The sequence below is a fragment of the Pleurodeles waltl genome, chromosome 9 (genome assembly GCF_031143425.1).
Source record: "Pleurodeles waltl isolate 20211129_DDA chromosome 9, aPleWal1.hap1.20221129, whole genome shotgun sequence".
In the NCBI taxonomy this organism is placed as follows: domain Eukaryota; kingdom Metazoa; phylum Chordata; class Amphibia; order Caudata; family Salamandridae; genus Pleurodeles; species Pleurodeles waltl.
Window position 1 is genome coordinate 913,044,368 of NC_090448.1, and position 23,145 is coordinate 913,067,512.

At 48.8% G+C, this 23,145-nt stretch overlaps 1 protein-coding gene across 2 annotated transcripts in view; it reads right to left on the reverse strand.

Annotated features, from left to right (window-relative positions):
• ATG2B (autophagy related 2B) overlaps positions 1-23,145 on the reverse strand; it is an 860,766-nt gene that overhangs the window by 315,732 nt on the left and 521,889 nt on the right. For both annotated transcript variants that reach the window (XM_069208269.1, XM_069208268.1), the window contains exons 30-31: positions 22,227-22,429; positions 13,070-13,296 (exon numbers count right to left, since the gene is read on the reverse strand). In XM_069208269.1, the coding sequence (XP_069064370.1) occupies positions 13,070-13,296; positions 22,227-22,429 (430 nt within the window). The remainder of the gene's footprint in view (positions 1-13,069; positions 13,297-22,226; positions 22,430-23,145) is intronic.

Here is a 23,145-nt window from a genome sequence, read left to right on the forward strand (position 1 = left end):
TATCCCGTGCGTGTCCCCCTGAGTGCCGTGTGCCCCCTCCTGCCGCTCTTCCTCATTCTCAGCCCCTCCCTTTAGAGTTTTACCTGGCCTTCTCGCCGTTTTCTGCCGCCGTTCTTTTGCCGCCTTTTTCGCCGCTTTTTTCTTTTTCCCGCCTCCAGATTCCCCCGCCCGCCCGCCTCCCAGCTGACCCCTCCTCCCCGGCTACCCTTAAATGGCGGCCGCTGCGAGGCAGAGGTAGCGACCACTGACCCTCGGGTAGGTCGCTCCCCTGCTCCCGCAGCGCCACCAGTCCCTGACTGCCCTCCTCACCGTTCTCATCCTGTGAGTGTGTGCGAGTGTGCCCCCTCTTTACCCGTGTACCCCGAGTGCTAGTGCTGACTGACTGACCGGAATCCTCCTTTTTTCCCGTGTATCCCGTGCGTGTCCCCCTGAGTGCCGTGTGCCCCCTCCTGCCGCTCTTCCTCATTCTCAGCCCCTCCCTTTAGAGTTTTACCTGGCCTTCTCGCCGTTTTCTGCCGCCGTTCTTTTGCCGCCTTTTTCGCCGCTTTTTTCTTTTTCCCGCCTCCAGATTCCCCCGCCCGCCCGCCTCCCAGCTGACCCCTCCTCCCCGGCTACCCTTAAATGGCGGCCGCTGCGAGGCAGAGGTAGCGACCACTGACCCTCGGGTAGGTCGCTCCCCTGCTCACGCAGCGCCACCAGTCCCTGACTGCCCTCCTCACCGTTCTCATCCTGTGAGTGTGTGCGAGTGTGCCCCCTCTTTACCCGGGTACCCCGAGTGCTAGTGCTGAATGACTGACCGGAATCCTCTTTTTTTCCCGTGTATCCCGTGCGTGTCCCCCTGAGTGCCGTGTGCCCCCTCCTGCCGCTCTTCCTCATTCTCAGCCCCTCCCTTTAGAGTTTTACCTGGCCTTCTCGCCGTTTTCTGCCGCCGTTCTTTTGCCGCCTTTTTCGCCGCTTTTTTCTTTTTCCCGCCTCCAGATTCCCCCGCCCGCCCGCCTCCCGCCTCCCAGCTGACCCCTCCTCCCCGGCTACCCTTAAATGGCGGCCGCTGCGAGGCAGAGATAGCGACCACTGACCCTCGGGTAGGTCGCTCCCCTGCTCACGAAGCGCCACCAGTCCCTGACTGCCCTCCTCACCGTTCTCATCCTGTGAGTGTGTGCGAGTGTGCCCCCTCTTTACCCGTGTACCCAGAGTGCTAGTGCTGACTGACTGACCGGAATCCTCCTTTTTTCCCGTGTATCCCGTGCGTGTCCCCCTGAGTGCTGTGTGCCCCCTCCTGCTGCTCTTCCTCATTCTCAGCCCCTCCCTTTAGAGTTTTACCTGGCCTTCTCGCCGTTTTCTGCCGCCGTTCTTTTGCCGCCTTTTTTGCCGCTTTTTTCTTTTTCCCGCCTCCAGATTCCCCCGCCCGCCCGCCTCCCGCCTCCCTGCTGACCCCTCCTCCCCGGCTACCCTTAAATGGCGGCCGCTGCGAGGCAGAGGTAGCGACCACTGACCCTCGGGTAGGTCGCTCCCCTGCTCACGCAGCGCCACCAGTCCCTGACTGCCCTCCTCACCGTTCTCATCCTGTGAGTGTGTGCGAGTGTGCCCCCTCTTTACCCGTGTACCCCGAGTGCTAGTGCTGACTGACTGACCGGAATCCTCCTTTTTTCCCGTGTATCCCGTGCGTGTCCCCCTGAGTGCCGTGTGCCCCCTCCTGCCGCTCTTCCTCATTCTCAGCCCCTCCCTTTAGAGTTTTACCTGGCCTTCTTGCCGTTTTCTGCCGCCGTTCTTGTGCCACCTTTTTCGCCGCTTTTTTCTTTTTCCCGCCTCCAGATTCCCCCGCCCGCCCGCCTCCCGCCTCCCAGCTGAACCCTCCTCCCCGGCTACCCTTAAATGGCGGCCGCTGCGAGGCAGAGGTAGCGACCACTGACCCTCGGGTAGGTCGCTCCCCTGCTCACGCAGCACCACCAGTCCTTGACTGCCCTCCTCACCGTTCTCATCCTGTGAGTGTGTGCGAGTGTGCCCCCTCTTTACCCGTGTACCCCGAGTGCTAGTGCTGACTGACTGACCGGAATCCTCCTTTTTTCCCGTGTATCCCGTGCGTGTCCCCCTGAGTGCCGTGTGCCCCCTCCTGCCGCTCTTCCTCATTCTCAGCCCCTCCCTTTAGAGTTTTACCTGGCCTTCTCGCCGTTTTCTGCCGCCGTTCTTTTGCCGCCTTTTTCGACGCTTTTTTCTTTTTCCCGCCTCCAGATTCCCCCGCCCGCCCGCCTCCCGCCTCCCAGCTGACCCCTCCTCCCCGGCTACCCTTAAATGGTGGCCGCTGCGAGGCAGAGGTAGCGACCACTGACCCTCGGGTAGGTCGCTCCCCTGCTCACGCAGCGCCACCAGTCCCTGACTGCCCTCCTCACCGTTCTCATCCTGTGAGTGTGTGCGAGTGTGCCCCCTCTTTACCCGTGTACCCCGAGTGCTAGTGCTGACTGACTGACCGGAATCCTCCTTTTTTCCCGTGTATCCCATGCGTGTCCCCCTGAGTGCCGTGTGCCCCCCCTCCTGCCGCTCTTCCTCATTCTCAGCCCCTCCCTTTAGAGTTTTACCTGGCCTTCTCGCCGTTTTCTGCCGCCGTTCTTTTGCCGCCTTTTTCGCCGCTTTTTTCTTTTTCCCGCCTCCAGATTCCCCCGCCCGCCCGCCTCCCGCCTCCCAGCTGACCCCTCCTCCCCGGCTACCCTTAAATGGCGGCCGCTGCGAGGCAGAGGTAGCGACCACTGACCCTCGGGTAGGTCGCTCCCCTGCTCACGCAGCGCCACCAGTCCCTGACTGCCCTCCTCACCGTTCTCATCCTGTGAGTGTGTGCGAGTGTGCCCCCTCTTTACCCGGGTACCCCGAGTGCTAGTGCTGACTGACTGACCGGAATCCTCCTTTTTTCCCGTGTATCCCGTGCGTGTCCCCCTGAGTGCCGTGTGCCCCCTCCTGCCGCTCTTCCTCATTCTCAGCCCCTCCCTTTAGAGTTTTACCTGGCCTTCTCGCCGTTTTCTGCCGCCGTTCTTTTGCCGCCTTTTTCGCCGCTTTTTTCTTTTTCCCGCCTCCAGATTCCCCCGCCCGCCCGCCTCCCGCCTCCCAGCTGACCCCTCCTCCCCGGCTACCCTTAAATGGCGGCCGCTGCGAGGCAGAGGTAGCGACCACTGACCCTCGGGTAGGTCGCTCCCCTGCTCACGCAGCGCCACCAGTCCCTGACTGCCCTCCTCACCGTTCTCATCCTGTGAGTGTGTGCGAGTGTGCCCCCTCTTTACCCGTGTACCCCGAGTGCTAGTGCTGACTGACTGACCGGAATCCTCCTTTTTTCCCGTGTATCCCGTGCGTGTCCCCCTGAGTGCCGTGTGCCCCCTCCTGCTGCTCTTCCTCATTCTCAGCCCCTCCCTTTAGAGTTTTACCTGGCCTTCTCGCCGTTTTCTGCCGCCGTTCTTTTGCCGCCTTTTTCGCCGCTTTTTTCTTTTTCCCGCCTCCAGATTCCCCCGCCCGCCCGCCTCCCGCCTCCCTGCTGACCCCTCCTCCCCGGCTACCCTTAAATGGCGGCCGCTGCGAGGCAGAGGTAGCGACCACTGACCCTCGGGTAGGTCGCTCCCCTGCTCACGCAGCGCCACCAGTCCCTGACTGCCCTCCTCACCGTTCTCATCCTGTGAGTGTGTGCGAGTGTGCCCCCTCTTTACCCGTGTACCCCGAGTGCTAGTGCTGACTGACTGACCGGAATCCTCCTTTTTTCCCGTGTATCCCGTGCGTGTCCCCCTGAGTGCCGTGTGCCCCCTCCTGCCGCTCTTCCTCATTCTCAGCCCCTCCCTTTAGAGTTTTACCTGGCCTTCTCGCCGTTTTCTGCTGCCGTTCTTTTGCCGCCTTTTTCGACGCTTTTTTCTTTTTCCCACCTCCAGATTCCCCCGCCCGCCCGCCTCCCGCCTCCCAGCTGACCCCTCCTCCCCGGCTACCCTTAAATGGCGGCCGCTGCGAGGCAGAGGTAGCGACCACTGACCCTCGGGTAGGTCGCTCCCCTGCTCACGCAGCGCCACCAGTCCCTGACTGCCCTCCTCACCGTTCTCATCCTGTGAGTGTGTGCCCCCTCTTTACCCGTGTACCCCGAGTGCTAGTGCTGACTGACTGACCGGAATCCTCCTTTTTTCCTGTGTATCCCGTGCGTGTCCCCCTGAGTGCCGTGTGCCCCCTCCTGCCGCTCTTCCTCATTCTCAGCCCCTCCCTTTAGAGTTTTACCTGGCCTTCTCGCCGTTTTCTGCCGCCGTTCTTTTGCCGCCTTTTTCGCCGCTTTTTTCTTTTTCCCGCCTCCAGATTCCCCCGCCCGCCCGCCTCCCGCCTCCCAGCTGACCCCTCCTCCCCGGCTACCCTTAAATGGCGGCCGCTGCGAGGCAGAGGTAGCGACCACTGACCCTCGGGTAGGTCGCTCCCCTGCTCACGCAGCGCCACCAGTCCCTGACTGCCCTCCTCACCGTTCTCATCCTGTGAGTGTGTGCGAGTGTGCCCCCTCTTTACCCGTGTACCCCGAGTGCTAGTGCTGACTGACTGACCGGAATCCTCCTTTTTTCCCGTGTATCCCGTGCGTGTCCCCCTGAGTGCCGTGTGCCCCCTCCTGCCGCTCTTCCTCATTCTCAGCCCCTCCCTTTAGAGTTTTACCTGGCCTTCTCGCCGTTTTCTGCCGCCGTTCTTTTGCCGCCTTTTTCGCTGCTTTTTTCTTTTTCCCGCCTCCAGATTCCCCCGCCCGCCCGCCCGCCTCCCGCCTCCCAGCTGACCCCTCCTCCCCGGCTACCCTTAAATGGCGGCCGCTGCGAGGCAGAGGTAGCGACCACTGACCCTCGGGTAGGTCGCTCCCCTGCTCATGCAGCGCCACCAGTCCCTGACTGCCCTCCTCACCGTTCTCATCCTGTGAGTGTGTGCAAGTGTGCCCCCTCTTTACCCGTGTACCCCGAGTGCTAGTGCTGACTGACTGACCGGAATCCTCCTTTTTTCCCCGTGTATCCCGTGCGTGTCCCCCTGAGTGCCGTGTGCCCCCTCCTGCCGCTCTTCCTCATTCTCAGCCCCTCCCTTTAGAGTTTTACCTGGCCTTCTCGCCGTTTTCTGCCGCCGTTCTTTTGCCGCCTTTTTCGCCGCTTTTTTCTTTTTCCCTCCTCCAGATTCCCCCGCCCGCCCGCCTCCCACCTCCCAGCTGACCCCTCCTCCCCGGCTACCCTTAAATGGCGGCCGCTGCGAGGCCGCGCAGCAGACGCGCGCAGCGGGCGCGCCTAAGGCAAGCCCGTCTGCGCCCGTCCGCGCCTAGCGCCACAACCCCTGGCCCCCGCGACCCCCACCTCCCCCGCCTGACCCACAACTCCGCCTTCCTCACCGCTCTCAACCCCGGCCGCAGGCCGGCCTGCTGCCGCGCCACCCCGAAGCGGACCCACGGACCCTTCACCTGCCGCAACTGCCATTTCACCTGCCTACGAACTCACACTACACCCAACAGGAACGACTCGCCCAGAAACAACCTCAACTACATCCTGGTCAACACCAGATCCGTCCACAGGCACGCCATCGAACTGTGGAACCTCATCGACTCTACAAACCCGGACATCGCCTTCCTCACCGAGACCTGGATGAACCCCTCCTCAGCACCCGACATCGCCATAGCCATCCCCGACGGCTACAAAATCATCAGGAAAGACCGCACCAACCGCACCGGAGGAGGCATCGCCATCGCCCACAAGAGCTCCATCCGCATCTCAACCTACACCGACAACTCACTGCCCGACGCCGAGCACCTCCACTTCTCAATCAACAGCGACCCCAAGACCACCCTCAGAGGCACCCTCATATACCGACCACCAGGACCACGCACAAAGTTCAGCGAAGACATCGCAGACTTCATCAGCCCACACGCACTCCCGTCCACCAACTACATCCTCCTAGGGGACCTCAACTTCCACCTGGAGAATCGCACCGACAACAACACCACCGCCTTATTGGACAACCTCGCCAACCTGGGACTGAAACAACTAGTCAACACGTCCACCCACTACGCCGGACACACGCTGGACCCCATCTTCTCCTCCAGCAAACACATCTCTTTCAGCCACACCACTGTACTCTCCTGGACAGACCACAGCTGTGTCCACTTCAGCTTCAAGAAAACCAACGTACACCACCACGCCCAACAACCACCAAGAAGACAGTGGAACCGAATCCCCTCGGAACAACTCACATCGACCCTCTCTCAGAACCCACCCACCAGCACTACAGACCCCAACAAAGCCGCCAACAACCTCACGAGCTGGATCTCAGACTGCGCCAACCTCCTGGCCCCCCTGAAGACCCAAGCAAACAGAAACAGCCACAAGAAAAATTCCTGGTTTACCCCCGACCTCAAGGACTCCAAAAAAGAATGCCGCACCCTCGAGAAGACTTGGCGCCTCAACCAGACCGACGTAAACATGGCTGCTCTCAAAAACGCCACCCGAAAACACCACCAACTCCTCCGCGCAGCACGAAAATCAGCCTTCCAGAACAGACTAGACAGCAACACCCACAACAGCAAGGAACTATTTGGCATCGTCAAAGAGCTCTCCAACCCCGACGCCGAAAACAACTCCATCCCTCCCTCACAGGACCTCTGCGACTCCCTCGCAGCCTTCTTCCACCACAAGATCACCGACATCTACAACAGCTTCACCACAACCAACTCGAACCCCCCACCGGAACCCGCCACCGACAACACCACCATCCACACCTGGAACCCAACCTCCACTGAGGAAACCACCCGCGTCATGAACTCCATCCACTCAGGATCACCATCCGACCCCTGTCCGCACCACATCTTCAACAAAGCCGACAACATCATCGCACCCCACCTCCGAGACGTCATCAACACATCTTTTTCCACCGCCACCTTCCCGGAGAACTGGAAGCACGCTGAACTGAACGCCCTCCTAAAGAAACCAACAGCAGACCCCACCGAACTCAAAAACTTCCGGCCCATCTCGCTCCTACCGTTCCCCGCCAAAGTCATCGAGAAAATCGTCAACGCTCAACTCACCACCGCCCTGGAAACCAACGACTCACTCGACCCCTCACAGTTCGGCTTCAGAGCTAACCACAGCACCGAGACCGCCCTCATCGCAGCCACGGACGACATCAGATCCCTGACCGACAAAGGAGAAACCGTGGCCCTCATACTCCTGGACCTCTCTGCAGCATTCGACACGGTCTGCCACCGCACCCTGATACGTCGCCTAAGCAACGCCGGCATCAGAGGCAAGGCCCTGGAATGGATCACCTCCTTCCTCTCCGGAAGAACTCAGAGAGTCCGCCTCCCCCCCTTCAGATCCACGGCTACGGAGATCATCTGCGGCGTCCCCCAGGGATCCTCCCTCAGCCCCACCCTCTTCAACATCTACATGACCCCCCTGGCGAACATCGCACGCAAACACGGACTCAACCTCATATCCTACGCAGACGACACCCAGCTCATCCTATCCCTCACCAACGACCCCACCTCAGCAAGAACCAGACTACACAAAGGCATGAAGGAAGTAGCGAACTGGATGACAGACAGCCGGCTTAAACTGAATACAGAGAAAACGGAGGTCCTCATCCTCGGCCCTACACCTACCGCCTGGGACGACTCCTGGTGGCCTCCCGCCCTAGGCAGCACTACCCAACCCACCGACCACGCACGCAACCTCGGTTTCATTCTGGACTCTTCCCTCTCCATGACCAGACAGGTCAACTCAGTGACCTCAGCATGCTTCAACACCCTCCGCATGCTCAGCAAGATCTTCCGCTGGATCCCCACCGACACCAGGAAGACCGTCACCCACGCCCTCGTCAGCAGCCGCTTGGACTATGGGAACGCTCTGTACGCCGGCATCACCATCAAGCTGCAGAGGAAACTTCAACGAATCCAGAACGCCGCTGCACGACTTATCCTGAACATACCCCGCCACAACCACATCTCCGGACACCTGAGGAAACTCCACTGGCTCCCAGTCAACAAGAGGATAACCTTCAGACTCCTCACCCACGCACACAAAGCCCTGCACAACCGCGGACCAGAACTCATCAACCACCGCATCTCCTTCTACACTCCTCCTCGCACCCTACGCTCGACCGGACAAGCCCTGGCAGCCGTACCACGCATTTGCAAAGCCACCGCCGGAGGCAGGTCCTTCTCTTACCTAGCAGCGAAGACCTGGAACTCCCTTCCCAGCCACCTTCGCGCCATACAAGACCACCTTCATTTCAGAAGGCAGCTCAAGACCTGGCTCTTCGAGCATTGACCCTCCCTCCCCCCCACAGCGCCTTGAGACCCTTACGGGTGAGTAGCGCGCTTTATAAATGCGACTGATTGATTGATTGATGGCCCAACACTCAGAGCACGACTTCAGTTTGTGGTCGTGCTCTAGGCACTAAAGACACACAAGGTATGGATCGTTCACGGACATCGCACAATGACAGAAACCACAGGGCTTGAACCCAGTCTTCATCAATGACATCCTTGATGCACCAGAAACTAAAACTCTAAAAAATAAATAAAAAAAAACAGTCCTCGACAAAAAGTGTAAAAAAAAAAGAAAGTCAGCCAAAAAATGACAGATTAGTAGCTCTCTCCGGATCAGCGCTAGATGGCTTGAAAAGAAAAGAACTGACAGCACACCAGGGCGCGCCTATATAGGAACTGGAATGTCATATTCGGCATGGACAATGCTGAGGCACAAAGAGCTAATCAATGTCGCCTAACGGTGAGCAGGGGTACTGCTCAAGAAAAATCTCCAGATCCAGTCTGACGCCTGGGAGAACGCTCAAAGGTAAGGAATATGTAGCTAAAAGATTCTATCAGATTTCATTTCACAATTGCCAACAAAAGCTTCATTCCTATGCTATGTGTAGCTTTTTACAAATACTATTCCACTAGTCCTGATGTGTGACAAATCATAAGTGGTAAATCTGAGAACAAAATGGAGTCAATGTTTAGAAGTAAAGATGTCTTTAATGGAGACCAAGGCCACTGTACCCGACATCTGCCCAGTTCATCTCCACAGGACGCAAAGCATGCAGCAAGAATAATTATTTCAGGGCATTTCTACCCCCCTTGGTGTCAGATCGGCCTATTTTTATTAGGCCGAGGGGGCAGAATCCACTAGGCACCAGGGATTATTTTTGTGCCAATTTCACGCAAGGGAAGAGACCCCTTAAGTAAGGGTCGCTCCCCTCTAGGGGGGCAAATTTATTTTAGCCCATTTCTGCCCCTCTTTGGGGCAGATCAGCCTATTTCTATTAGGCCGATCTGCCCCCCGAGGGGGGTAGAAACCACTTAGGCACCAGGGAGTGGTGTGTATGTGGTGTTTTGTTTGGGGGCCGCTCCCCATGGGGGCACATTACTGCTAGCCATACCTGCCCCCCTAGGGGGCAGATCGGCCTATTTCTCGAAGGCCCATCTGCCCCCAAGAGGGGCATAAAGCCCACCCGAGACCAGGGAAGATTAAAAAAAAAAAAGAAAAAAAAAAAAAGAAGAGGGTGGGGCTATGGCCATACCCGCACCCCAAATAAATGGGCCAAAGTTGTTCTGCCCACCAGTTGGTAGATGGGGCAATTACCCCCAATCCACTCCCTGGGGGGGCAGAACGCCTACTAGATGCCAGGGAATTAAAAAAATAAGAGTGGGGTGCTGGTTACCAACGAGTATGGGCATGGTTATGCCCCCACCCCACCTGAATGGGATAACAGTATTTCAGCTCTTGCCCGCACACTAAAACATCTTATCCCACAGCAAGCAAGAGAACATTTGATCATTTTGGGATTTGGTTTTACATTTGGCCCAAGAGAGCTTGTTTAGCTCTCAAAATGGTCCCACATGGAATGGTGAGGACTACACTTTTTGGACTTTGGGATGCTGCCAAAATCGACAAGACCTAGACACATATGAAAACTAAACATATGGGTGAGTCCAGGGTGGTGTGCTTCACATGGCTCCACACCATTTTCTTACTCTCACTGCCCCTGCAAACCTCCAACTTTACTGGAAATCACACATTTGTCCCACATTTTTGTGATGGAACCTTCCGGAATCTGCAGGAATCCACAAAATTCCTACCACCCAGCACTGACGCACCTATACCGATAAAAGATCTGCCCCACTTGTCAGCCTAAAAATGATTTTTTTCAAACTGCCCTTTTGGACCTGCTTTGTTTCTCCCTCATTTGTGACATATTTTTGGCTCTTCCCTGTCACAGGCACTTGGCCCACGTACACAAGTGAGGTATCATGTTTACCAGGAGACTGAGGGGATCGCTGTGTGATAGGAAATTTGTGCCGGTGCGGTGATCCCACACAGAAACGGCTGAGCTAAAGGCCAAAATCCACAGCTAGGCACTTTGCAGAAAAACAGCTCTTTTTTCTTTGGGAAAATGTGATGTGTCCACATTGTGTTTTGGGGCATTTCCTGTCGTGGGCACTAGACCTACCCACACACGTGAGGTACCATTTTTATCGGGAGACTTGGGGGGAAGGCTGGGTGGAAGGAAATTTGTGGCTCCTCTCAGATTCCAGAACTTTCTGTCAACGAAATGTGAGGAAAAAGTGTACTTTTTGCCAAATTGTGAGGTTTGCAAAGGATTCTGGGTTACAGAACCTGGTGAGAGCCCCACAAGTCACCCCATCCTGGATTCACCTAGGTGTCTAGGTTTAAAAAATGCACAGGTTTGGTAGGTTTCACTAGGTGCCGGCTGAGATAGAGGCCAAAATCTACAGCTAGGCACTTTACAAAAAAACTGCTTTTTCTTTCGGAAAATGTGATGTGTCCACATTGTGTTTTGGGGCATTTCCTGTCACGGGCACTAGGCCTACCCACACAAGTTAGGTACCATTTTTATCAGGACACTTGGGGGAATGCTGGGTGGAAGGACATTTGTGGCTCCTCAGATTCCAGAACTTTTTTTCTGTCACCGAAATGTGAGGAAAAGGAGTTTTTTTTTATTTTTTATGAATGTTGATGTTCGCAAAGGATTAGGGGTATCAGAACCTGGTGCGAGCCCCCCAAGTCACCCCACCCTAGATTCCCCTAGGTGTCTGGTTTCAAAAAATGCACGGGTTTGGTAGGTTTCCCTACGTGCCGGCTGAGCTAGAGGCCAAAATCCACAGCTAGGTACTTTGCAAAAAACACGTCAGATTTCAATGTAAAAATGTGATGTGTCCATGTTGCATTTCCTGCTGCAGGCACTAGGCCTACCCACACAAGTGAGGTACCATTTTTATCGGGAGACTTGGGGGGAAACAGAATAGAAGAACAAGTGTTATTGCCCCTTGTCTTTCTCAACATTTTGTCCTTCCAAATATAAGACAGTGTGTAAAAAAGGCATCTATATGTGAAATGCACTGTAATTCACATGCTGAAATGGGGACCCCGGAATTCAGAGATGTGCAAATAACCACTGCTTCTCAACACCTTATCTTGTGCTCATTTTGGAAATACAAAGTTTTCTTGATACCTATTTTTCACTCTTTATCTGTCAGCAAATGAATTGCTGTATACCCGGTACAGAATGAAAACCCATTGCAAGATGCAGATCATTTATTGGCTCTGGGTACCTAGGGTTCTTGATGAACCTATGAGCCCTATATATCCCCACAACCAGAAGAGTCCAGTAGACGTAACAGTATATTGCTTCAAAAAATCTGACATCGCAGGCAAAAGTTAGAGTAAAACGAGGAGAAAAATGGCTGTTTTTTTTTTTACCTTAATTTCAATATTTTTTTATTTCAGGTGTTATTTTCTGTAGGAAAACCTTGTAGGAACTACACAAATGACCCCTTGGTGAATTCAGAATTGTGTCTACTTTTCAGAAATGTTTAGCGTTTCAGGATCCAGCACAAAAAATAGTAAAAATGGGGTATGTCCCAGTAAAATAACAACATAATGTTGAAAAATGAGGTTTTCTGATTCAAGTCTGTCTGTTCCTGAAAGCTGGGAAGATGGTGATTTAAGCACCGCAAACTGTTTGTTGATGACATTTTCAGGGGAAAAAACACAAACCTTCTTCTGCAGCCCTTTTTTCCCATTTTTTTTTTTTAAATGAAATGTTCGCTGTATTTTGGCTAATTTCTTGGTCTCCTTCAGGTGAACCAACAAACTCTGGGTACCTCTAGAATCCCTAGGATGTTGGAAAAAAAGGACGCAAATTTGGTGTGGGTAGCTTATGTGGAAAAAAAGTTATGAGGGCCTCAGCGCGAACTGCCCCAAATAGCCAAAAAAAGGCCTGGCACCTGAGGAGGAAAAGGCCTGGAAGCGAAGGGCATAAGGATGCCATAATTCTCTTTGGTTACATTTGGAGATCTGTAGCTTTAGAAACAGACTATTTCATTAAATAAATTGACAGATTTCGAGTTTCCCTACAAAGAATATTCTATAACGAAACATCTGATAACACAGCTTTAACATTTGGAAGACTAACAACTGGCTGACGTAATTACTGTCTTCGTTAAAAACTGTTAAATTTGTAAAATCCTCAAAGACAAATGACAATAAGGAGAAATACACACCTAGGAGTAGACAAGGAAGGAAGAGAAATAACCCTTCCTTTACACCTTAAAATGAAATTCACCTTGCTCCTAGTGCTAACTAACAGGGGCAAACAGAGTAAACAATGTAGTGCTGAAAAGATCACATTTACTAAATCAACTAGAAGGGTGCGGGCTGAAAACTGCAGGCCTACATGTCCCATAGGCAAGACCCCAGAACATATGAGGGGCCCTCAGATCTTGCCTTGCCAGGAATGAACCTGTATGTAGCAGTCAGGCAACAAAGACATGAGTGGTGAAAGTGTGTTGTGTGTGGCTAGAACTCTACTGCTGTCATGTGTTTCACTGGATACATACCATATTATGCTCACATAGATATCACTCCCTTCACTACAAATTACGGCACACTGGTATAACTATGTACTGGAAGCCTATACAGAGTATGTACTGTGTATGTTTTCACCAAGTTGTCATGGTTTGCTTTTTTATGCATGGAAAAAACAAATATATATATATATTTATTTTTTTAAAGAAATAAACACTTACCTATAACTTTTAGCTGGGGAGCCATGATGAGAACTTCCAAAATCTTTTCCGCCATACAGATGCCAAACAAGTGACACTTCCTTTACGACATAGCGCATTTCAGGCACAGGGAAGTGCAAGGGGGCCTTGCTTGAATCAGTCTTTCTTCCCCGTAGACTAAAATGGTTGTCTTTTATTATGACTGCATCAGCTACCATTTTTTTTACCACTGGTTCTTCTTCTTTATCCTGACACGAAAAGAAAGGTTATCTTAAGCAAACTGGAGAACTGAAAAAATTGACATAGTAGTATCAGAATCATGGCTGCAGTTCTGCAGTAACAAGAGCATGCTAATCAATCTGCCCATGTTTCTGAATTATGTAAACATATTACCTATTTTAACTACACCTGAAGTCTTACTTGCGAAACAAATGAAACACTCTGAAGTCAGGCTTAGGCTTAATCCCCCCGGATTCACATAAGCATCAGGTCTACATAAGAGAATATTCACCATGTTTCGAACTTGCCTAGCTTGTTGTGTTCCCAAATCTTGCGTATGCTCATAGTCCACATTATGTAAAATTCACGGGGTCAAGTCAGGCGAGTTGTGAAATTGCACAATAGATTTTTTTAAATTTTAGTATTTTTCACAGTTTTTCATATGGAAAACATTTTCATTTTTCTATATGCCTGACAGTGACAATAGTTTTTCATCTCTAGGAGGATGTTCTGCTTATCAGCTCATTTAAATTTGTCCTTTTTAAAATACAGAATTAAAACAAGATGAAGAAATAAAGAAAATAAAGAAAATGTGCATTTACATATATTATAAGGCACCAAAACACCAGGAGAAGCAGTGGATCCCACCTTTTCTGGTCTTTACGCTTTGACCTGCCTGGCTTGGACAACCCACCTATGAGACTAAGGGCCAGATGTACAAACTGTTTTGCATGGCGCAAACTGTGATTTTCGCAGTTTGCGCCATGCAAAACGGGCATCACAATGCACATTCCCATTTTGCGAGTCTGTGCCGCTCCTACTCTGAAAAAACGAAACCAAATGGTTTCATTTTTTATTTTGTATTGCAACTCGTTTTCCTTTAAGGAAAACGGGCTGCAATACATAAAAAAAACTGCTTTATTGAAAAAGCAGTCACAGACATGGAGGTCTGCTGTCTCCAGCAGGCCACCATCCCTGTGAGTGCAGGGAATCGCAAGTGGGTCGCAAATTGCGACCCACCTCATTCATTTTAATGAGGTGGGTCTTTGCGACCCCCTTGCGATTTGCAGAAGGTGTCCGAAACACCCTTCTGCATATGCATTTGCGACTCGGAAATTTCAAGTCGCACACCTCGCAATTTCCGAGTCGCAAAAGCATATCTTGCTACATCTGGCCCTAAGCTCCCTCCTGCACAGCTCTCTTGGTCACCGAGACACACAAGCCCCTTGATCACTTCAAGATGACGATCCTGCGAGGAGCGTTCCGAGTTACTTCTCTTCAACTTACTAATCTTTAGTCAGAATTTTCAATGTTCTTTGTTTAATCAACTATCTGTTTATGGTCGACAGTTTAATACCAATAATATAAGGTATTGCCCATAGGGGGCTATGCTTTCAGTTTAAAAAAGTTATCGGTAAAAGGCAGCTAAACAAGGCTCAGCCACGTACAAAATAAGAATACATATTTTTTGTCCATGGGGGTAAAAATACAGCTGATGCAGTAAGTCAAAATGAACTCCTTTCAGTGCAAACCTGCAGAATAAGGTGTGTAATGTCAGGAGTTTCACACCTCTCGATTAACTACTTGAACAACTACTTGGACCAGTACTCACATAGTAATGAAACCTACAATAATGGACTACACATGCATGGCTATAAAATGCATCTCAAAAACAATCCACAAGACCATGTACGTATGAACAAGGGAACATGGCGGCCGCGTGAGCTCAGCAGTCGGGAGCTTACCTGTTCCGGCCGATGAGCGGAGTGACAACATTACTGTACGGCACCCGAACCTTGCCGTTTGGCACAAAATCGGTTGCATCTTTTTCCTGCTTTCGGCTCCCCGCGCGAGTCAGGGCCAGAGACGGATTGCAGGTCAGAGACGCGCAGGGTCGGTGTCTCGAGTTTTGCAGTGTGGGCGGAGGCTGCTCACAGTGTGTGCCGCGGTAGACGCTGCGTCATCCGTTGCAGTCCCGCGCTGCCGATTTTCTCGGCGTTGGGCGCAAGGAGAAGGAATCTTTTGTTCACTGCAAGTCGTATCTAGCGACCAGGGAGGGGGACTGTGTTTATATGACGCCGGCTAAGCTGAGGGCTCGGGCAACCTTTAGAAGCCCCCCGCTTGCACCCACTCAGCTGCTGCATAGCACATGTGAAGGTAAGGAGGCCCCCTGGAGCTGGCTTCTGGAGACTATAACGGGATTGGAAAGGGGGGACCTCATATTAGTAGCAAGAAAGGGCCAGGGAGGGGGTTAACTAATATTAAAAAAGGGAACTATCCTGCACCTCTGCAGCCTGAAATCAAATTAAGAAAGAGACACAGCAATGAAGTAGGTTAAACCTGCAATTCAAACAAGGCCACCCTTTCACATGCTCAGCTACTAGAGGGGTGTAGGCCGGTCTCTCTACATTCACCGTTTTTGAAAAAAATTCCCAGAGGCTCGGAAATGCAATCTTTACAAACTTTGGAGAACCTCCCCCTTTTTCCTGCTTCCCTCCCTGAGAATCGAGTAATAAGCGGGCAAGAACGTGATAAGGAGGCTGATCAATCTGAGAAGCAGGTAGATGCGTCTGATCTTTTACTAGCTGAATCGCCAGCAGCTTCTACACTTTCACGATATACTGTTTGAGGTATCTGAATATAATCAAGGGAAAATCAGGGAATCTTGTGTAGCATTGGAAAGTAAATTGAATGTGCTAACCGAGTGAATGGGTAGGTTGGAAGCAGTGGTTGCAGAACAAGAGATATGATTACTTACTAACTCTCAGGACATTTCTCAACTGACACTTAAAGAAAAAGTTTTTCAGGAGAAGCTGGAATCATTGGAAAATAATTTGCGGAGGAATATTATTAGGTTGTTGAGTGTTCATGAAGAAATATATATCAAGGTTTATGTAACTACTTTGTTTAGAAAGTTCTTCCCATCTATGGAACACTAAAGTTGGAAGAGGATATCCAAACAATTATTCGAGACCCCTTTATAAGGAAATCTGACAGGAAAGTGCCCAGGAAAATATTTATTAATTTTGGAAATTATACCGTAAAAGAGAATATTCTCTCTGAAGCTCCTAAGGCGGGCAGTTTTTCTATGGGGGAGTGGTCTTTTCGGATACGTTTGGATGTTTCTGAAGTGGCATTAGATAGGCAGTGGGAACTGGAAAAGTTCATGCAGGAATTTAGATCTCTTGGTGCTACAGTTCAGATGAGGTTCCCGGCATCTTTAAGGATTATGTGGAAAAACAAAATGTACAACAACAGGGATCCTGTTGAAGTTCCGGCTTTAATTGAGAAGGGAAAAGTATCATAACGACGGATTTTTTTCTGCAGGAAAGAGTCGTCTGGAACTGAGCTCGAATGGGTTATAATAGTCACCCCGTTGGGATGGCAGGGAGGGTTTGCACAGGAAGGGGAGGCAGTGGGGCAATTTGTGATAATGGATGGGGGGTTTGTAACAATAGGGGGGGAGCATAGGGATAAAAATTAAAAATGTGCACATAGGTGTCCTCAGGAATGTTACAGGTGGTTTAGTCAAGGGTTTGACAGTACATTTAGATCTTGGTTTCTTTTCCCTTATTTTTCATTTTCCCAGATAATGGCTAGCCATAAGAGGGTTTTGTTGAAATTTCTTTCATAGAACATCAATGGTTTATGGGTTAAAGGTAGAAGGAGGAAAAATGTTGAATTTTTGAGAGAGATAGATGAGGAGGTGATTATCTTACAGGAGACTCACTAACTGCAGTCAGAGTGGAATAAAAGTCTTAAACATTTGAACTGGGTGGGTTTTAACGCATGCACAAATCAATCATGTGCTGTGAAAAGTGTGGCGATCCTCATTAAGAAATCTGTAAGGGCAAGTGTAGCAAATGTTGTAAAGGGGTAGGTGGTTGATTGTAGAGGTGGGCCTGCACGGGGTTTGGTTTACGATAGCTGGTTATTACGGGCCTAATGTGGATGATTTAGCAACTTTTCAGGAATTGTACAGCCATTTATTGGTAGCAAAACATCCGATTGTAGTAGGTGGGGATTTTAATGTTTTACTGGATCCTATGTTAGACAAGTCTATCTCAAGACCGACGGTGAACTCTCCTAAAACCCAGTCTTAGATAAAACAAGCAATGGTAGATCTTGGTTTAATTGATATCTGGCATCAGAAAGGGGGTGATGGGTCAAGGTTTCCGTTTAACAACAAAAAGTACGGGCATAGTTCTAGGATAGATTTTTTTTTTTGATACAGAATAATCTATGTGACATGGCGAGATATGTCGGTCTGTTCCGGCTCACCCTTCGGATCATTCTGCAGTAAAGTTGCATGTATCCCTTAATATTCAACCCATTCATTCCCAGGTGGACAGTTAATCGAGCTCTTTTTTTGGATGAGCTGACTGTCGATGGTCTGAGGTGAGATACAAAATAATTTTTGGAAATTAATTATGGTTCTACTACGTTACAGACGTTGTGCATATAAAGCATTCATTAGAGGAAGGCTTGTGGATTTGGCTACCTATAAATATAGAGAGGAAATATATCAGTTAAAGCAACTTGAATCTCAGATAGCCTCCCTGCAGGATGCGATCTTTAACATCCATCAATGCGAGGAGAGTCAGCTAGCCATTTTAGATGCCCAATTAGAATCTGCTAAAACAGATCTATTTCTATTCCTTGAAAAGAAAAATAGAAGGGGATGGGACAGTAGCCGGTAAGCTCATTACGAATATGGGGAAGGCTGTGGTAAGCTTTTAGCGTGGAAAACCAAAACAGACATTCTAAGAATTATGTTGCGTCAATCAAATCAGAGATTACCGGAGCTTTATGTACAGTTGCATCTGAGATAGAGGAGGCTTTTGTAGACTTTTTTCAGAATCTTTACACTGACAATCTGAATATTTCGGAAGAGGTGGCCAGAGGTTATTTGGAGGAGATTCATCTTTCCCAGTTAGGGGAAACGGATCAGTTACTGTTGGAGAGGAAGATAGATCCGGGGAGGTGGAGGTAGCAATAAAAAATGTAAAAAAGGGGAAGGCCTCAGGCCCGGATGGTTTGCCCATCGAATTATACTGTGTACTATGTGATGAGCTTTTGCCAATTTTAGTGGAGTTGCTTAATCTTCTTTTACGGGAAGGCGTTGACATGCCAAAGTCCAGGGATGAGGCCATAATAAGCCTTCTTCTAAAACCCAGGAAAGACCCGGCACTATGCAGTTCATATCGGCCGATATCTCTGTTGAAGTCAGATTATAAACTCTATACTTATGTTTTGTCTAAAAGGCTTCAGGATCCGATTAGTAGGCTGATTCACGAAGATCAGAAGGGGTTTATTAGGGGTAGACAATTACTTGAATTTACCCATAATTTATTAGGTGCAGTAGATATGGTGACTCTAGGGAGGCCCCATTAACGGTTCTCACTTTCGATGCTGCTAAGGCTTTTGACCGGCTGAACTGGCGTTTTCTACAATTTGTTATGGAGGGATATAAGTTCAGACCAAAATTTGTTAGAGCAATTCAGGCTATTTATAAATGCCCGACTGCTAGCATTTTGATTAATGATAAGATATAACGGAGATTTATGATTGAGAGAGGGATGCGTCAGTGTTGTCCAGGGTTGTCCACTGCCCCCCCTTCTCTTTGATTTATATATTGAGCCATTGGCCGCAACAATTAGGGCTCATAGCCAGATTCTCCCCTTTCAATGGCAGGGCTGGATAAATAAGGTTTCTTTATATGCTGATGATCTTATGATTTATACCGGTGACCTGAGCCAAGTTTTTTCTAGAATTACACAGCGGTTAGAGGACTTTGGCAGGGTGTTGAGTTATTCCGTAAATCTGGAAAAAACTGAGATTATGTGTTGGAATACCACGTACAATAGCCCTCTTGTCAAGGAACAGATTAGATATTTGGGGATTCAAGTTATTTCTAGCCTAAAAGAAATAGCTAAGGTTAATTTTGTTAAGGTTTGTGTGGAAACTCGAAGATTGCTTAAAATCTGAGCTGGTTTTCCTCTGTCTTTTATTGGAAGAGTTAATATTCTTAAAATAATCATTCTTCCAAAATTTACTTTTTTGTTTAACGCTATTTCATTGGAATTTAAGAGGTGTTGATTTAAAAAGATAAAGGGGGATTTGACCTCGTTTGGGTGGTCATCTAGGGGGCGTTCGGATCGCATGGCAAAAATTATGCAGGAAAAAAAGAAAAAGGAGGGATCGCAGTTCCAGACTTCTATAAATATTATCTTGCTTTTCATTTGAAGAATGTGCAGATTCTGTTATGTGATAGATCTGAGTAAACGGCATTCTGGGATACAATGACTCAGGAATTATTAGAGGCTGGTGTATATTTTCTGTATAAATGTGGTCATCCAAAATATTTTACAAAGATTTGTTTGAAGATACTTAAGGATGCCGTCAGAATTTGGTGGTTGGTTCGACAAGATTAAGTACTATAGTTCTCTTGCCCCGGTTTGGGACTCACCTGGCACCCCTGAATGTTTTACAGATAAATTGGCACTTCCGTTAGAGGTTAAGGGGGTGGCAAGGTGGGAACAAATTCTGGAGGGTCCAGGTTTGTATCTTGGTCTAGGTTTGAGGAACTAGTTGGATACAGGATTTCAAAGTTTAAGTGTTATCAGCTAGCTAGTTGGGCTACTACTCTCGAAAATGAGGGGGTTGTGAAGAACGTCTGGGAGGAGAAATTAGTTCAAGTTTCGGTTTACAAAGAAATTGCTGTCTGGTATCAGGCGTCTTTAGACGCTTCAGAGGATGTGTTGCCTCTTCCTGTGAAGAAATGAGGAGAGGCCCTTCCAGCTTCAGATGTGGTCAAAATCTGGGAAACTTCATGTTCTATGCTTTGGTCCGTCACCGATCGGCTTTGTTGAAGAAAAAACATTTGTTTATGCTGTACAGGGTCTACTGGTCTCCGCAGAAGCTGTCAGTCTTGGGGAAGTCAGACAGAAGTTGCCCATGCTGTGGTGAGGCTAAGGCAAATGATATTCACATGTTCTGGAGCTGCTCTAAGGTCAGTGATTTTTGGGCCCCCGTAGAAAGAACACTTAAACACATAATAAGCTCTGATGTGGATGTAACTCTCTCATTAATCATTTTTGGAGTAGCATCTGGTTCAACATGGGATTCGACGCTCCCTAGGTGTTATAAACAACTGATGTTCTTGGTGATACTTTTGGCTAGACAAAAGATATACTTCAGGTGGATTTTGTCATCACCTCGCTCAATTTCTGATTGGTTGGCATCCATAAATTATTTTTGTAGAATGGAGCGTATGGGCCCACTTGGTAAAAGAGATGATTGTTGGGATATATGGGAAAATGTTCAGCAAAGTGGTCTTTTTTTTTTTGTATAGTCCAATGATAATAGTCCCCCTGTTTTCAGGGAGTTAATTCCACAAGTCTGGCTGGTTTAGGCACATGCGCTTGATTAGCATGGCCACTAGAACAGATTAGGACTCGGAGAGGAGAAAGCATACATGCCCTTTTGTGTTGACCAAATTAGAGGGGTCGTTCCTGATGGGCACAGGTTGATGACCCTCGATTGGAGATGTGGATCTTTATGAGGACAAAAAAAAAAAAAGACCACGTACGAGACAGGCACCAAGCTGACATGAAGCGTGTCTGGACCTTAAAGTTTCTGACTTTGCTTTAAGGGGACGGAGAAGGAAATCCAGCAAATGAGTACAGTCATCCTTGGCCCAAACCCCTTCAACTGACCCTCCACATTGGAGACCATGTCAATATCCCCTCAAAAGCTACGGAAATTTGGAATATTAACTAACAATTTAAGGATCTATGACACCAAGTATGCATTCTATCAAATTTGCATGTCAAATGACCACCTATTTCAGGTTTCCTCTTAATTCCACTGGAAGATATTGAGGCTGGAATTCCAAATTCTGGCTGGCTGGCATATTGCAGTGAGTTAAAGAGAGGTAACAACTTAAATTCCCGGAATGGGGAATAACCTTTAGGACCTGAAATTACTGCGTCCTCTAAGGCAAGCTTTCACAAGTTCCAGGAGGTGCAGAACTGATCTCTACCACCGGCTCTGAGCAAGTGGTAAAAATCTGCAGGGGCTGGTCGGCGGCAAGGAAGGAGTCTCCGGTGTTTGGAGGCTGTGGCCTGTCTTAGGGAACCATTTCCGAGTCCTGTTTGGTAAAACAGAGAGTGACCTTTGTGGATCAAGGAGTTTTGGGTCCAAAAACACCGACCACTCGGATTCGTCTAGTGGTATGCCAATCCCCGCAAACTGCACAAACACCTTACATCTAAAAATATGTTATATCGCTGATTATCACTGTGTTCACAGAAACACTCGCCACACAAACACACCACAATATCTTACAACAAAAAAACAAAATTATTTTGAACATACATCCAATACAGCTGACATATGCAAATAACTGACAAGTATGGTACCCAACAACACTTCTGCATCACACTTCCAAAACAAACAACTTTTTTCAGCAACTGATTCAGACTTGATATGCGATAGAAACTCCAGAACAGACTGGAAAGTCATTGCATGACAAAAAGAACAAGAAGCATGCTATTGCAGTAGCAGAACACAACACAACCTCCAATAACATGACATGTCTTAGTCCATGGGAGGTAAGCAGATGTTACGGTTTAGGCCCAGGATAGTCCTTACTGTCAATACAGTATCGCTAATGTACCACATTATAAGTGTCTTTAGTAAGACTTTATGCATTGTTTGATGAAATCTAAAAGTTTACATCATTCATTTACAAGGATGGCAATTTCACTTTCACATATTAAACACTATAAATAGTGAACGGAAAATGCACAATACTAGCGGTCTTTACAAAGAGGGATTCTGTAATTGGAATGCAATTGTGGCATGATACAACGTGCAGGCTAAGTATCAATATCAATTATTTAATTAGCATTTGATTTAATCATGTTTTGCAACCAGATTAAAATTAAATTCTTACAGAAATGACCGTCTTGGGGGCATAGAGAATGCAGAAGTCGTCACTTTCAGAAGGCACATCCATCATGGCTTCGCCTATTAAATGGGGAGTAAAGGCGACACAGGGTGGAAAGAGCTCCTGTGAAATATTTCCACTTTCATCCGGAAACAGGAAGAGATCCGAGCATGATGGTTCCTGAACATGACATTTTTCATCTGAAACACCTTAAAAAATATATATTTTAAAATGTATACAACTGTATTTGCCCTCCAATGCCATTACAATTAATATTAAACTGAACACATAAAGTACAAAAATGCCAACTACTCACCACTTTAGGATCAATTTCCCATTGGAAATTTTGTCTGAACTGTTAAGCATATTTACTGCTACCTATTTAGCTGAATCTCAATCTCTAAAAAGTTTTTATTGAAAATAAATCGTACGGTATTGCTCGCTACCCTAAAACTTAATCTTTGGGGACAAAACATTATAGTAATCTCACTTGGCTGTTCCTGTAAAAAAAAAAAAAAAAAACTTCTTCTTAAAGAACTAGCTACTTACCTTTCGGTAACGCATTATCTGGCACAGAAAGTATCTAGCTGCAGATTCCTTTCCAGACGACAGACTGGATCTGGAAATTTTTTGCATTAGCCGTACTCCTGCGCACCATCTGGTGGCTTTGTTCTATTCCACGCTGCGTCGCAGACCAGAAAGTGATGTCACGGTCACCTCTATAGGCGCCACTCAGGCGTGTGGATGTCTGTTTCTTGTCCATGCTATATGTGTAGAGCCATGAAGTTAGATGACCTTGGTGTGTTCGAACTAGGGCCTTGAAAGGGTTATCCCTAACCCTAGAAATCTGCAGCTTGATAGTATCTCTACCAGATAATGCTTTATGGAAGGTCATTAACTTCATCTGATAGAGACGTCTAGGTGC